The sequence below is a fragment of the Exophiala mesophila genome (assembly GCF_000836275.1).
Source record: "Exophiala mesophila strain CBS 40295 unplaced genomic scaffold supercont1.3, whole genome shotgun sequence".
Taxonomy (NCBI): Eukaryota; Fungi; Ascomycota; class Eurotiomycetes; order Chaetothyriales; family Herpotrichiellaceae; genus Exophiala; species Exophiala mesophila.
In genome coordinates, this window is record NW_015622506.1 from 4735331 (window position 1) to 4749356 (window position 14026).

Sequence of the window (14026 nt, forward strand, 5' to 3'; positions counted from 1 at the left end):
GCCCTTTTGGATGCTCATCAACTGTTTGGAAACCCGCAGCCATGATGAGTTGTTGAACTCGCCTTGTTGAGATGAGCGCAGTGATTAACATCAAAGGAAAGGCAACTGATTAGCAAAGCACCTAGTACATTACTGTTACCCGGGGCATATTTCGGCGCATAATATCATGTCCCCGAATAGTTGAGGTGCTCACGTAGACCGGGGGCGGGCACTTTAGACTCGGACCGAAAGATCTCCAGGTGGCACAACACTTTAGATCGTGGCAAACGACAAGAACAAGAATCTCCCGACCGCAATATAGTTCGATCCACTGCAATAATTTTGAAGATGTCGCTGATTCAACTTTCGAAGGATTTCGGGTCGCTGAAGGTTCAAGTTGTGGTTATTTCTGGTAGGTGGAAATATTGGTTTTGTTTCGCGGGTCGAAATCATCCTTGCTCATTGACACGGACCTGCAGGTGGAGCAAGTGGCATTGGAGAAGCGTATGTTCGACTGGCTCGAAGTCAAGGGGCATATGTCTACTTTGGAGACTTGGACCGCGAACGAGGCCAAAGAGTAGCTGAGGAAACAGGCGCTACATTCGTATGCACCAATGTGACCCAGTACAAAGACCAACTCAATCTGTTTGGCCAAGCCTTCAAGGAGCACGGCCGCATAGATCATGCTATTGCGAATGCAGGAATATATGAACCCACAGGGCTGTTTGATCCGTCTTCTGATCTGCAAAGCCTAGAAAAGGTGCGGTGGTGCACGCGAGGCCATCCAGGACTACCACTTATTGTGACGTTAGGGGCCTCGAACTGCTATCATTGATGTGAACCTACATGGCGCATTGCTGTTTGCCCATATTGCTGCAGTCTACCTCCGGCAAGGCAAATCTGCTACCGATAACACATCATTGACGTTTGTTGCATCGACCGCTGCGGTCGTCTGCCCTGCTGGGACACCTGCATATAACGTAGGGGAGGTCGATGAAAATCCACACTTCAAATGCTTACAATGGACATAGGCCACCAAATGTGGGATGATTGGGCTATCGAGGACTCTAGCGCAATCGCTCCCAGCTAGCCATGGGATTCGTGTCAACTGTGTTTGTCCTTCTGTTACGGAGACCCCGTTGTCGGCTTTGCATGTCCTGCCACTTTTCCGGCAATTGCAACTTCCAATAAACTCAGCGCACGAACTTGCTCAAGCGCTGGCTGGGGTGGGCTGTGATTCCACATTGAATGCAAAGGTTTTATATGTTGAGGGTGGACAATCTTGGGACATCGAGGAAGGCTTGAATGAGACGAGAACGACATGGTTAGGCCCCTCGATCATCAACACACTTGACAAGGTCGCAGAGTACGTCAAGCAGAACAAAGGATAATCTGATTCTCGTGGTAGCTGCACCTGCGGCTACTATTACGTAGAATGCCTGTCACGTCGACGTCTAGTCGCCCATACAAAAACTACCTTCAACAACTCAATATATATGTCTGAGTCTCCTTAGACATCCTACAATTTGTAGCTTTCATCTTAGTGGCTGATGGAAAAGTCAATCGACTCTACCGGGAAGTTGTCCATGGCCATTGACGAGACTTGAGTGAAGGATGGTAAGAAGCAAGTCCAACTGTCTGGGTCCATATCCGTTCCGGTAAATCCAGCCAGCTCCTGAAGATGTAATGTCAGTGACTAAGTTGTAGGCGAGAACATAAATAAATCTCGTACCTCGTCCCAAGAAGTGAGATCTAAAGTATCAGTGCCACCTGCTTCGAAGGCGTCACCCGAGGTTGTAGGCACCTCAGTGCTGGCAGTAGTACGAGGGCCCTGCGCACGCTGTACAACATTCTGGGCAAGAGTTACAAGATCCTTGGTGAATGGAAAGGATTTGTTGGATGCCGTGGCATAGTCCATATATCCAAAGTATCCCGCAGCCATCTGCAGCAGACCGAGATCAGAAGAGACAGACCTTTGTGTGGGATGCTTCAAGATATATACAAATAAATTGATCATGCCGACAAGAGGGTACAAAAATACCTCCCTGTGAATTTGTCAGTATATTGTTTGAATGAACTGTCTTGTGGACGCCATCTTGTCTTACCATGCTGGAGCAGCTGCAGAGATTGTCAAATACTTGGTGGCCAATATGATATTTCGCGACGCTTCAGCGACAGCCTGCATGCTTGAATTGATTTGTGGGATGAGATCAACATCTGACCCTGGATGAGAGTTTGTTGTTTTCCATGGATAGGCAAAGACGGAGTGTATTGCAGCCAAGCTCCCGAAATAAGCCATATGGAGGTAAAGGATATGAGTTATCTGAATGCCAGAAGAAGCGGGTAGCAAGTGTGCGGGACTGAGCTGAAGAGACTCAGGGATCGTCTGGTACCAGGACCGAAGCCTCGCATCGATCTCGTTGACTGTTTGGACCGTCTTTCCCATGTCTCGCCGGCGCGCTTCTGCGTTTGTCAATTGATCAACAATTACGGATGAGATCTGCGCATGGCGAATGATGTGGTAGAAAACATCTGTCTTGGCCGAGGGTTGACCAGGAACCGGCTCTGGTAGCTCGCAATCAATGTCGTTGTCTCTGATCATCTGTTGCAAGTGTGAGTTTAGCGCACAATGCTAGGAGCACTGTTCAGTGAAACTAACCGAAGGACGACCAGCGCGATACGCAATGTGCTTCTCATAAAAATACATCGCCCAGAACATTCTGCTTCGTAGGGCAACTTCGCTCGCTCCCATCTTTGACGTTGGTCCCGGACGCAAATGAAGCCCTTTCGACTGGGCCAGGCGAACAGTGGTGCTGATGAGCATATACTCCAGCTGTGGCGTACCAGCACCTTCGATGAACAACGACTAAACCGAAAATATCAGATTAGCGTCAAGAACTGAATCCAATATAAAGTGGCAAAACTTACCATGGCCAATAGTGCTTGAACAGCGGAAAGGTTTGATTTGAAGTAGACAAGTTCTGTGTGGACTGACAGAGCATTCTCGAAATAACCCCAGGCTGTATTCTGAGCGTCTACCCAAGTCTCTGGCACCGCTTCTTTGAAGACGGAAGCTCTGCAACCATAGGCGTACACCACATTTCGCAACGCGTACCAAGCGGGATCATTATCAAGCGTACCTATATCGCTGTGCTCACTCAGCCGCCGCTCGAAAGATGCACGGTCGATGATATCAAAGACGGATTCGAATGCTTGATCGAAGTATGCTAATATGTCTTCGTCAGTGGATCAAATTGACCACGGATAGCGACAAGGTATCGCACCAGCAGCATATCTCCTAGCACAGTCCAGCGGCGGTTCAGGAACCCTGGTCTGGTGCGTCGGAGCCTGGATCTTCAGGCCACGGCAGACTTCAGTGGCTAATGTGCTTGCACTGTTTGAGAAACCCGATGGGCCTATCTGTTTTGAGACCCACTCAGCTGCAGGATCACTGCAGATTGACAGGTAGGATCCGGGCCCTAGAATCGTCAGTTTCAGGTTGTCGAAGGAACATTGGGTGATGAGTACCATGAAGTTCGTCGTGTGGGCACTGGTAAAAAGGTCAGTATGTAATAGGCGACAAAGACAGGCGAGCATCTCACTGAAGGGTCGTTGGTGCTCGAGACCACGTCTTGCACGCTGAGGCTTCGATTCTGCGAACTGCTGCATGGCTCTGCGATCGTTGTTTGTGATCGTCCCGAACCTGACTGGATAACATGGGGTGGGCTGTTGGAGCATTGAGTAGAGGTTGTACAGCTCCCACCAGAGGGATGTAATGGCACCATCGTGTCGCGATTAGCGTCTCTCATTTCTAGGTCATTTACGCTTTGATTCTCGATCGAGAGGAGGTTGTTCTGAAATGGCGAGGCAAGATTGCTGACTTCCCGATTTTGGTATGACAGACCATCGATATCAACTAGGCGATCAATGCCCACGCTTGTCTCATCTGGCATAGTCGTATGGACTTCATTTGAAATGATGCTAGGAGTTTCCGCTGGCGCAGACGGTGGTCCGTCATCATTTCTTGGTGCGGGAAAGATAGGTGCAGGTTGATACGGAGCAATGGCGATGCCAGCTTGACGCAGGAGTTTTTCTGCCCTTTCTAATCGGTCCTGGAGGGCTCGTTGTTCATGCTTTACCGTTTTCCTTTTCTTCGAGATTCGTCTGCTGATAGGCGTGAAGTGGCAGAGCTCTCCATGAGACTGTTTAGGTGGTCATGATGGTCAGTTTCGTTCATGCGCTCATAGGTCAGAAAAAAGGGTTGTCCTTACCACACACTGGCGACACGGGTGAGATCCTAAATTAACTCAGTCACATTGTCCTGTCCATAAGGTCCTAGGCAGAGAAACCTACCAGTACACCGAACTTTTTTTGTTCGGCAGTAATCGCATGCTGAGGTCAACTTCGAAGATTTACCATCTTTCGATTCAGTATTTCCGGGCACAGGATTGTTCATTTGTGAGAGATCCATTACAGCGAAAAACGGTTATACACTGTTAAGAGAGCTACAAGGAAAAGAGTTTGAGTACGGTGGCCATGTTATCTGGTACCAAGCCCTGAAAGCTCTGGCATTTAGAGCCCCAAGACCCCGAGATATCCGGGGGATGGGGTTGCGGGGCAATGGCCCGAGGGGCGCAAACTGTCAACGTACTATCAGTGTCGCTTGGCCATTGTAAGAGCTAACTGGGGGCAAAGTACTTCGTAAACCCTCAAACGAGGTCCAGAACCTTTTCGAATTTCATCGTTTAGGGTTGGCCAGTCATTTCTCAAGTCGAATAGCACGAAGCTTGCGAAGCAGCAGTATTTGTGGTCACACTTGTGGAGGGCTTTGGGAGATTTCATACTCGTCAATGGACATCCCACACTATCAATCATTCTTACAAATTTAAAGGCTCAATTGCTCCGAACATTATTAAAAGTTATAACCATGATTATTCAACCAGGATCATCAAGTCTCGCCAAACATATTAAGCCACCGAGGGCCACTACCCTCCCACCGTTTGTAAACGACCACGCCGACCTGTCTCACGGTACCGAGACCGGACCTCGGAGTACTTGAACACCAATCAGAAGAGACCACTTAGGCCCGAGGCGGCCCCGGACCTCACCATAAGAGATATGGAGTCTGCGACGGGGCCCCTGAACTATTGTGGAGATGCTTTGGCATGACCGGATGCTGGTCCCCCATGGGGCCCCGAACTTCGTCCAGCAACTTCGGCGCCAATGGTATATATCTTCTACTACGTCCACTCAGGATGGTCTCCTGAACCTGGACTGGACCTGGAAGATCGAGAAATACAAGCTTTCTGGGCATCTGCACGGTTTGGGAGCATCTACAATGCAGGAAAAATCGGCAACGCCGGACTATATGGCGGAACCAGCAGTGAATGAAGTCGAAGCAGTGCCCTCTGATGGGAAGTTTGAGAAAGAGGAAGTTGCTCACAATGCAGTTATCAAAGGCGATGACTCGGATGGCAAGCTCGACTGGACTATTCGCTCGTTCGTCGCCTATCTCTCACTATGCTTCGTCTATACCGGTAAGTTGACATGATCTGGTGTCGCATAGCCACTAAACAGTCCGACAGGCTCTCAAATGCCGCTTTATTTTTGTGCAGGCGCACTTTCCTATATCTCTGCTGATGTTGGAGGAGGGTCTGCTGGTTCCTGGCTGCCTGTCTCTTACACGTTGGCTGCGGCCGTTCCAATTCCCTTCTGTGGCTATCTCCAGGACATCTTTGGCCGCCGCGTCATTGCCCTTGGTGCAGCGCTCCTGGTCATCATTGGAGCTATCATCATGGGAACTGCACATTCATTTTCACAAGGCGTTGCTGGCATGGCCCTCAGCGGTGCTGGTGCCGGTATTGCCGAGCTTTCCGCCCTTGCAGGGTATGTAACACGCTCAGCGTTACCAAGTAACGAGAGCCTAGATACTGACTCTACAACCGCAGTATCACCGAAGTTGTTCCAATCCGGGCCAGGGGTTATAGCGTAGCTATAATGACAGCCGTCGCCCTTCCTCTTGGGCCATATGTGCTCTACTGCCAGCTCCTCGCCACTCGCTCGACCTGGAGATGGGGCTTCTGGATCGTCTGGTGAGTACAAGTTTCTTGAAGCATAAAATAATGATGCTGACGGATAATGATACAGCATATATCAAGGCATTGCTTTCGTTGGCGTTGCACTACTATACTTCCCATCTAAGCATTCTCTGCTCGTCGGCATGCGCCGGAGAGAGATCATCAAAGGTATTGATTACATTGGAGGGCTTCTGTCCCTTGCTGGCTTGACATTATTGTAAGTTTTAGAAGCCTATTTGGAAGAGATCTCGCTGACTCGTCTCTAGCCTGGTGGCTCTACAAAACGGTGGTTATCTATACTCCTGGGCGAGCGCCCAGGTTTTGGCGCCTCTCATCAGCGGCATCTTCACCCTCATTGCCTTCGTTGTGTGGGAAATGAAATTCGCAAAAGTTCCAATGGCTCCACCTGTACTATTTAAGCGCCGAGTCACACGAATGGCGTTCAGTATCTCATTCGTTGCGGGCATGAACTTCTACTCCTTGACGAATTTCGCCCCCACCTATTTCAGCAGTGTGTATCCTGCTGATCCTCTTCTGGTCGGCGCGAGGGGGGTCGGTATGCCAACAGCTACAATCTTCGGTGCAGTTTTTGGAAACTGGTTTCTGTCAAGATACCCGCGGTTTGCGAAATGGTCCGTTGCAAGTTCCTGTGTTTTGATGAGTAAGTGGTCACCCTTTATTTTTTTCCCCCTCCGATTGAGCTTTAAATGTCTTTCTCACCGTCTGCTAACACCTCATCAAGCGGCCTTTGTGGGCTCTCTAGCTGCGGGCAATCCCACCAACGCCGGATTCGTCACGGCGGCAACGACCGTGGCTGGCTTTGCGGTGGGTGGACTAATTGTGCCAGCCGCGACCATTGCTACTATTGCCCGCCCGGACGATATCATTGCCACTACTGCTGGTCTCACCCTCGCCATACGTGCAGTTGGCGGATCTATTGGATTCTCGATCTATTACAACATTTTCATCAACAAGCTCAACGCCAAGTTGCCAGCAGAGATCGCTTCATACGCGATTGGCGCTGGTCTCCCGGTCGAGTCTGCCACTGAGTTTGTCACTACTTTCCTGACCAATACTACTGCATTGTCGAATGTCGATGGAGTCGATCCATCAATCATCGCAGCGGGTGCTCTCGGCAGCCAATGGGCATTCGCAGATTCGTTGGCCTATGTCTTTTACACGAGTATTCCCTTTGGAGTACTGGCGCTCGTGGCAGCCTACTTCCTTGGTGACATCAGGCCGTATATGACTAACCGAATCGTGGCCACTCTCAATCATTAGACGTACAATATTCGGTAGTTAGCTTGTAATTCTTGACCGCGATTCGCATTTGCAGATAACTCTCTAGCAATCAGAAAATATCAACCAGATTTGGCCAACCATACACATGATTCCATTTCCATAGATTCGCCACGTGGACCAGTTGTGACCCTGCCTTAGGTGCGAATATGGATTTAGCAAGTAGTCCTTTTACTGCACATCAGCAGCTTGAATTGCATGGGTGAAAGGCGCTCGACTCTGCCATTGTCCCGGAAGTCGTATTAGTCAGGCCACTGATTCACATAATGCAAGAACCAGCAACATCCGAATGGATTCGGCCGAGATGAGGCTCCGAGTGTCTTGCTGGGGACCGGGGACCCCGCGCCACTATCTCGGTGTATCGAGTACTCCGTATCTTTCTTCCGAGACACAAGCTAGCGCCCGAATTCTTTGGTCACACGGCCAGTCTACATTGTCGCCGTTCCCTTAGATGCTGGATATGACCTGGCTCGATGTTTCGATTTATCTAGACCGCAGAAACTAACATCATTCATCCTAAGTACCAATCATGTCCGAAACTCAAGTGACGCCGACAAAGTCTCCCGCGCATCTGGCGCATGTTGTCCTGCGGACAAACAAGTTCGAGCAGATGGTGAAATACTACAAAGACTTCCTTGGAGCACACGCTAGTTACGAGAACGAGATTCTATCATTTCTGCGATATGATCACGAGCACCACCGCGTCGCCATCATCAACACGGCCCAAGCTCCAGACAAGGCTCCTACCGCTGTTGGCATGGACCATATGGCATTTGCATTCGATGACTTGAACAACCTTGCCCTCGCTTACCGACAGCGAAAGGCGCTCGGAATACTCCCTACCATTTGTCTAAACCACGGACCAACAACCAGCATGTACTATACCGATCCAGATGGAAATAGAATCGAGACACAAGTTGACAACTTTGACACCGTCGAGGCAGCGAGTGAATTTATGGCCAGCGCTGAGTTTGCACAGAACCCGATAGGGGTCGATTTCGATCCTGAGGAGCTTTGCCGTCGCCTTGAGAGTGGAGAGGATCAACAAAGCATCAAAAAGAGGCCTAATATTGGCCCCCGGGGCTTGAATTGAGAGATATAGTATTTCATCAGCTGGTATATCATGAAGTTCTCAGTGTGATGTGTCAGATTTTGTCCCAAAGTAAAAATTCTTAAGGTAAAAGTGCTTGTATAATGGGGTCATTGAACTCCACGACAGATCCCCCAATTTCACGCGATGCCTTGGTCACCGCATATGCGTAGGCCCTCCCAGCCTCCGCGGGCTTTGTTAGTGTCCACGTAGAGGAAATCTCTTTGTAATTTTTGGCATCCTCTGCAGTCCAGCCATCATCTAAAAACATAATCACCGTCAGATTTTTCTTTTGTTCTGAATGTTCAGCTCATGTTGGCAGTAAACTTACATCCGCCTTCTGCGAGAACATGAATCATCTTGGTGTCACACAATCCAGGGGCTACACCCAGGACAGTGAGAGTAGGCTCCTCCAGTTGAAGCTGTTTGACTATAAAGGCCACAGCAGCCTTGGAGGTGCCATAGAAACCCCAACCGGGGAACAATGCCTGCAATCCAGCTGCCGAAGTCGTGAAAATGATTGTACCCTCACTCTTACGAAGGTGGGGAATAGCATGTTTCAACTGTCATAGTATGGCTGTTAGGAAGGGGAACCGTAACACCACCAGGACATGCCCACTCACTGTGTAGAGATGTGAGAATAGATTGACATTCATGGCCTTGATCCATTTTTCTGGGTCAGCATTGTTCAAACGGTGGCATGGGCCGAATGTCCCGGCATTCAAACAAACGCCTGTCAAGCCCCCGAACCGTTCTACTGCCTTCGATATGGCTACGATGGACGTGCTTTCCTGGACAACAAAGTAAGTCTATGAATCAACACCCTGCGAAGTTTGCCTGGCCTACTTTTGTGATATCGCCCACCACCACTTCCAGCTTGTCGCTGTGTGATGCCTGTAGTTGCTCCAAGTCCCCTTTGACAATGTCGCTAGCAACTACGCTGGCGTTCCGCTCTTCCAGTAAGGCTCGCACAATTGCGAAGCCCACTCCGCCAGCTGCACCAGTTACAAAAATGACTGGGTTAGATGCCATGATGACTCTGCTGATTTGTTTGAATCGCTCGAGCGTCGTCGTGATGAAGCCAGGCCCTTTTTACGGTCATTCTGTTGTCTCGCTTGGGCCATCCTCACAAGCAAAATTGAGGGGCCCCGGACCAGGAGTTTCGAAGTTTCTCGGCCCGGAACCAGAACACTCAGCGAATGGGTGTTGACTTCGGAGCCGCTGCCATTTGCTGGCCCCACTTTTCTTCTAAGCAAAAGTAGATGACTTGTGTTCATGTCGGCTTCCAGTCTGTGTACGAGAGAAAAGGGCTAATACACAGCAAGCGTCAATCTTCGACTTTTGCAATTACTACATTTACTTCTGCGATACGAATCATAATCAGAACAATGGTCAAGATCGACGGACAGACCTTTATCGTGTCAGGAGGGTAAGATCACTATAGTCTAAATTCGTAGTTTAATCCTTAGCAGCCTCGTATAGGTGCCATGGCTAACAAGCATCTACAGTGCCTCCGGACTGGGGTTCGGAGCTGTACAGGAGATCGTCGCTGCGGGTGGCTCCGTTGCCATCATTGATCGAGATGCAAGCGCAGAGCAGAAGGTGGTGAATGAACTTGGAGCAGACAAATGCCTATTTCATGAGACCGACGTGGGATCATCAGAGAGTATTGCAAAGGCGGTTAGCAACATTGTGGAATGGATTGGAAAAACTGGTCGTCCACTTGGGGGAATTGTCACCGCAGCTGGAATCGGAATTCCAACAATGGCTATCTCCGAGGATGGGGAGCCCTTGAACATGGAACATTGGGACACAGTGTTTCGAGTCAATGTGCGTGGTAGCATTGCTCTGGCGACACAGTTACTCCCACACTGGACACAGGCAGCCAAAGCGACACCAGATGCCGATCATGGCGCAATCATTTTCATATCTTCCATCACCGCGTTCGAGGGTTCCCATATGATGGCGGCTTACTCGTCGTCCAAGGCAGCTCTGATGGGCGCTGTCTTGCCTCTTGCTAGAGATCTTTCTCCCCATGGCATTCGTGTCGTGGCCATATCCCCGGGAGCATTTCAGACCCCGTTGTATGAGAGGTTGCCGGAGCCGATCAAAGCAGATCAGATTCGCTCGATAGCATTCCCAAAACGCCCAGGCAACCCGAGACAGCATTTTGCTCCGCTTGTCAAGCATATTCTTGAGAATGAGTATATCAATGGCACCACTCTGAGAATCGATGGGTGTAAGTTGAGATCAAATTCAAATTCATGAAACATGTGACTAATATATGTCTACGTAGCCATGCGGACGCCGTGGCCATAGAGCCAGCGATGAAGAGGGTGGAGAACTTGTGCACTGTTCGTTGACGAATTGGCTATCACCTCAGAAGAGATCCTAGACGTATTCGTGAATGATGACGATGAGTGTGCCGCCTGAAAAGGGCGATATAGGACAAAGTCGTCCACGGGAATAGTCAATCTCCAAAAGGTTAATCCAGTAAAGGTTGTTCCTTATTTCAACGAAGCGGATGCAAGCTGTTCACTAGCAAGTAGAGAAATCCATTAAGCATAACTAGTACCTAGCGCAGACTATCTCGCCTTATCCATAGCCCACTTATTGTAACGCTTACACTGAGCCGACAGCAACCACGAAGACCACACCAAGGCTAAACTTATGAGGATGCTTTCTGACTAGCAAGGTGAAGACCAGCAAGATATCCAAAGGTCATCGCCGGCCCAATACTGCTTCCTCCACCTGGGTAGGTACCCCTCATAATGCTGTTATTGTCGCAGCCAACTGCGTAGATGCCCTCAATCGCTTTACCGTCCTTTGCCAGGAGCTGCCCATTTTCGTTTGTTGATAACCCATACATCACACTAACGTTGCCAGGGTAGAGTGGAAGAGCATAGAATGGTCCCTTTTTGATTGGTCCCAGGCTGGAATTTGGTTTCACAGTCGGATCGCCGTAGAATTGATCGTAGGTACTCTCGCCGCGGTGAAATTCAGGATCGTGGCCTGTTTGGGCATATATATTCATGTTCTCCACGGTGGACATCAGGTTCTCCTTTGGAATGCCCAGCTTATCAGCCAAAGCAGGGATCGTTGGTGCTTTGATCAGGTAGCCCCTCTTCATCACATTGAAATTCCAATATGGCCACGGAAGAGCCATGCCCATCCCATAATTGCGAAGATGATCAGCGTCAGCAATATAGTAGGATTTGGTGATGCCGCGGGCTTGCATTGTTTCGACAAAATCTTGGTAGTTTGTAGACTCATTCTCAAATCGCTTTCCGTTACTGTCCACTATGACGGTTCCTGGTTTGCAACGGTCACCGGAAAAGTGTGGAAGGCATCGCGTGTGACTTTCGTCGTACTGGAGAACGGATATCGGGCAATAGATGGCATTATCGGCATTTGGTGGGGGCAGATATCCTCCAGCTTTGAGACCAAGCTTGATTCCATCCCCAACGTTCGATTTGGGGACAGGAGTCCATTCCTGTGGCACAAATTCTTTACCTTCTGGAGATCTACCAAATCCACCAGTAGCGAGAACAACACCTCTTGAAGCTCTGATTTGAACATCTTTCCCAAACTTTCCCGAGGTGGTGACACCGACGACTCGACCATTCTCAAGGAGTAGATCGGTGGTAGCCTCAGTCTCCAGGGTCACACCTGAAATTATGGCCGAATGAAGTAGTCCTCCAACGAGGGCATTGCCACCTACCATTAAGGAGCCCTTGCCATAGACCACAACATCCGAGATCCAACCGACCCCCTTTTTGATTGTATGCACAAAGTTCGAGAAGGATCCGAAGGGATTTGTCAAGATGTCTATCTCAAACGGGCTCACTTGCAAGTTCCCGAATGCCTTAAATCCTTGCAAAGTGTAGCGGACATGACGTAGTTCCTGACCTAGAAGTCTCCCATTAAAGGGGCAGGCCCCAATTGTCCGACCCGTAGAGGCGCCCTCAAGATGTTCCCTGTAATCCGGTAGAGGGGCTGATAGATACTGTATAGCAGTATTGTCTTCAATCCATTCAAGCATTTTTGGCCCGGCGTCCAGGTAAGCATTGAGGTTCTTTTCGGCGCTTGCGTAGTTTGCGGGTCCCAGAACGTTGCGGAGGTATGTTTTCGCAGCATCTTTGCTGTCACTAACACCCATGCTAGGTTGATGTTTATTTCCCGGAACCCATAGACCTCCTAAGGAATACGCCGTCGTGCCCCCAAAATACTTTGACTTTTCGAGGACGAGAACTTTCAGCCCAGATCTAGCTGCAACGACAGCTGTGGTAAGACCAGCGGCGCCAGAACCCAGGACAATGACATCGTAATGGCGACTAGCAGGATCCCTCTGTAGACGATGCTCATTAAATTAGAAGACAGGGTGCTGGGACCTCGCAGAGAAGGCAGAAAAGAGCACATTTCAATGTGGACGAGTGTTGTATTAAAGACGCACCTGATCAAAACTATCCAACCTTTCTCGAGTGGTTTGCCAGAAGCAAAGGGAGCCTGCAACCTTTGTTCTCCGTATAGCAGCTGCTGCTGCTCCTGGAATACTCATGGCATAAAACACGAAAAGACTGGGTTATCGAACGAATGGATGGGTGTTGGATGGTTTTATGAAAATCTTTGGCTTTCTGCATCTTGTTGTGTTACAAGCTGTACATCTCGAGACTGAAGCCTGTGGAGTCCGTTCGGAGTATACTAGCCAGAGCTGCCCGAACCACAATACTGGAAACGGAGTGCTCCGTACATTAGATACCTTAGTTGAGGCTCGTACCTTGGGTATTGGTATTGGGATTGGGAGGCTCGAACAAGTCGGAGTCGGAGAGGAGGCTCAACCGGTCCGGCGCCAAACACCCTTGGATCAACAGTGTGGTGCAGTGTGCTGACCAACCTCCTCATCCTTAAAAGCCACGACTATATGACCTACCAATCTTGGTTGAGCAAATGCATTTCGATAGTTGCTGCGACGCTGCACATATTTCAATCCATCATCGAGCACTGGATATGAGGGATGGGGAAGGGGGAGAGGAAAGAGCAGAGGTTTCCATATGAGTATTAGTGGATTCTGTATCCGGACTAGTTACAGGGCAGCAATCTGATATCTGGGGAAGCTGCGACTGGCTGCGTGGGCAGTTGGGCACAACCTCTGATTTGACACGCGTTCTTTCCTCCTTTATGAGTACACTACGTGTGACTACTCCGTACATATGCGTAAGTCCATATTGGGCCTCCTCTTAATTTGTCAGTCCACAAGTGATAACCCCCATATTCAGTGAATCGGGAATCTCTGCAAATGGAATATAACATGCTTTTAATCAAATTAATCTATAAGCGGAATAATGGAAGAAATTCAACTTCCATGATCGACAGACTAATAATCCCTACCTTGGGCGCCTGGGCTACCTACTCCGTAGTCATGGCCAGACCGAGATCGAGGCTGACAACATCCGCGCTAAACTAAAAGTAAACTACTTTCCGGACAGTCATGGCCCACCCTAGCCATGTCACGCTATACCCAAACCGACTCTAGTTCTTCCCTCTGCCTCTCTTCCTCTCCTCAATCCCTCATCGTCTCCAT

At 49.4% G+C, this 14026-nt stretch overlaps 4 protein-coding genes across 4 annotated transcripts; 1 reads left to right on the plus strand and 3 right to left on the minus strand.

Moving 5' to 3' along the window:
* Positions 1 to 1519: 1519 nt before the first annotated feature.
* Positions 1520 to 4370, minus strand: PV10_05183 (uncharacterized protein; the record flags this gene model as incomplete). The annotated part of the gene is made up of 10 exons (XM_016369806.1): positions 1520 to 1654; positions 1712 to 2024; positions 2085 to 2581; positions 2639 to 2845; positions 2908 to 3206; positions 3264 to 3458; positions 3508 to 3529; positions 3582 to 4181; positions 4258 to 4276; positions 4333 to 4370. 10 exons carry the CDS (start codon positions 4368 to 4370, stop codon positions 1520 to 1522), a joined length of 2325 nt encoding a protein of 774 aa, XP_016225594.1.
* A 4157-nt stretch (positions 4371 to 8527) lies between these two features.
* On the minus strand, positions 8528 to 9477 carry PV10_05184 (uncharacterized protein; the record flags this gene model as incomplete). The annotated part of the gene is made up of 4 exons (XM_016369807.1): positions 8528 to 8706; positions 8777 to 9008; positions 9069 to 9236; positions 9292 to 9477. 4 exons carry the CDS (start codon positions 9475 to 9477, stop codon positions 8528 to 8530), a joined length of 765 nt encoding a protein of 254 aa, XP_016225595.1.
* A 356-nt stretch (positions 9478 to 9833) lies between these two features.
* Positions 9834 to 10764, plus strand: PV10_05185 (uncharacterized protein; the record flags this gene model as incomplete). Its single annotated transcript, XM_016369808.1, has 3 exons — positions 9834 to 9874; positions 9954 to 10684; positions 10742 to 10764. The coding sequence occupies 3 exons, from the start codon at positions 9834 to 9836 to the stop codon at positions 10762 to 10764; spliced, it is 795 nt and encodes a 264-aa protein (XP_016225596.1).
* Positions 10765 to 11113: 349 nt separating this feature from the next.
* Positions 11114 to 13003, minus strand: PV10_05186 (uncharacterized protein; the record flags this gene model as incomplete). The annotated part of the gene is made up of 2 exons (XM_016369809.1): positions 11114 to 12793; positions 12899 to 13003. 2 exons carry the CDS (start codon positions 13001 to 13003, stop codon positions 11114 to 11116), a joined length of 1785 nt encoding a protein of 594 aa, XP_016225597.1.
* Positions 13004 to 14026: the final 1023 nt, after the last annotated feature.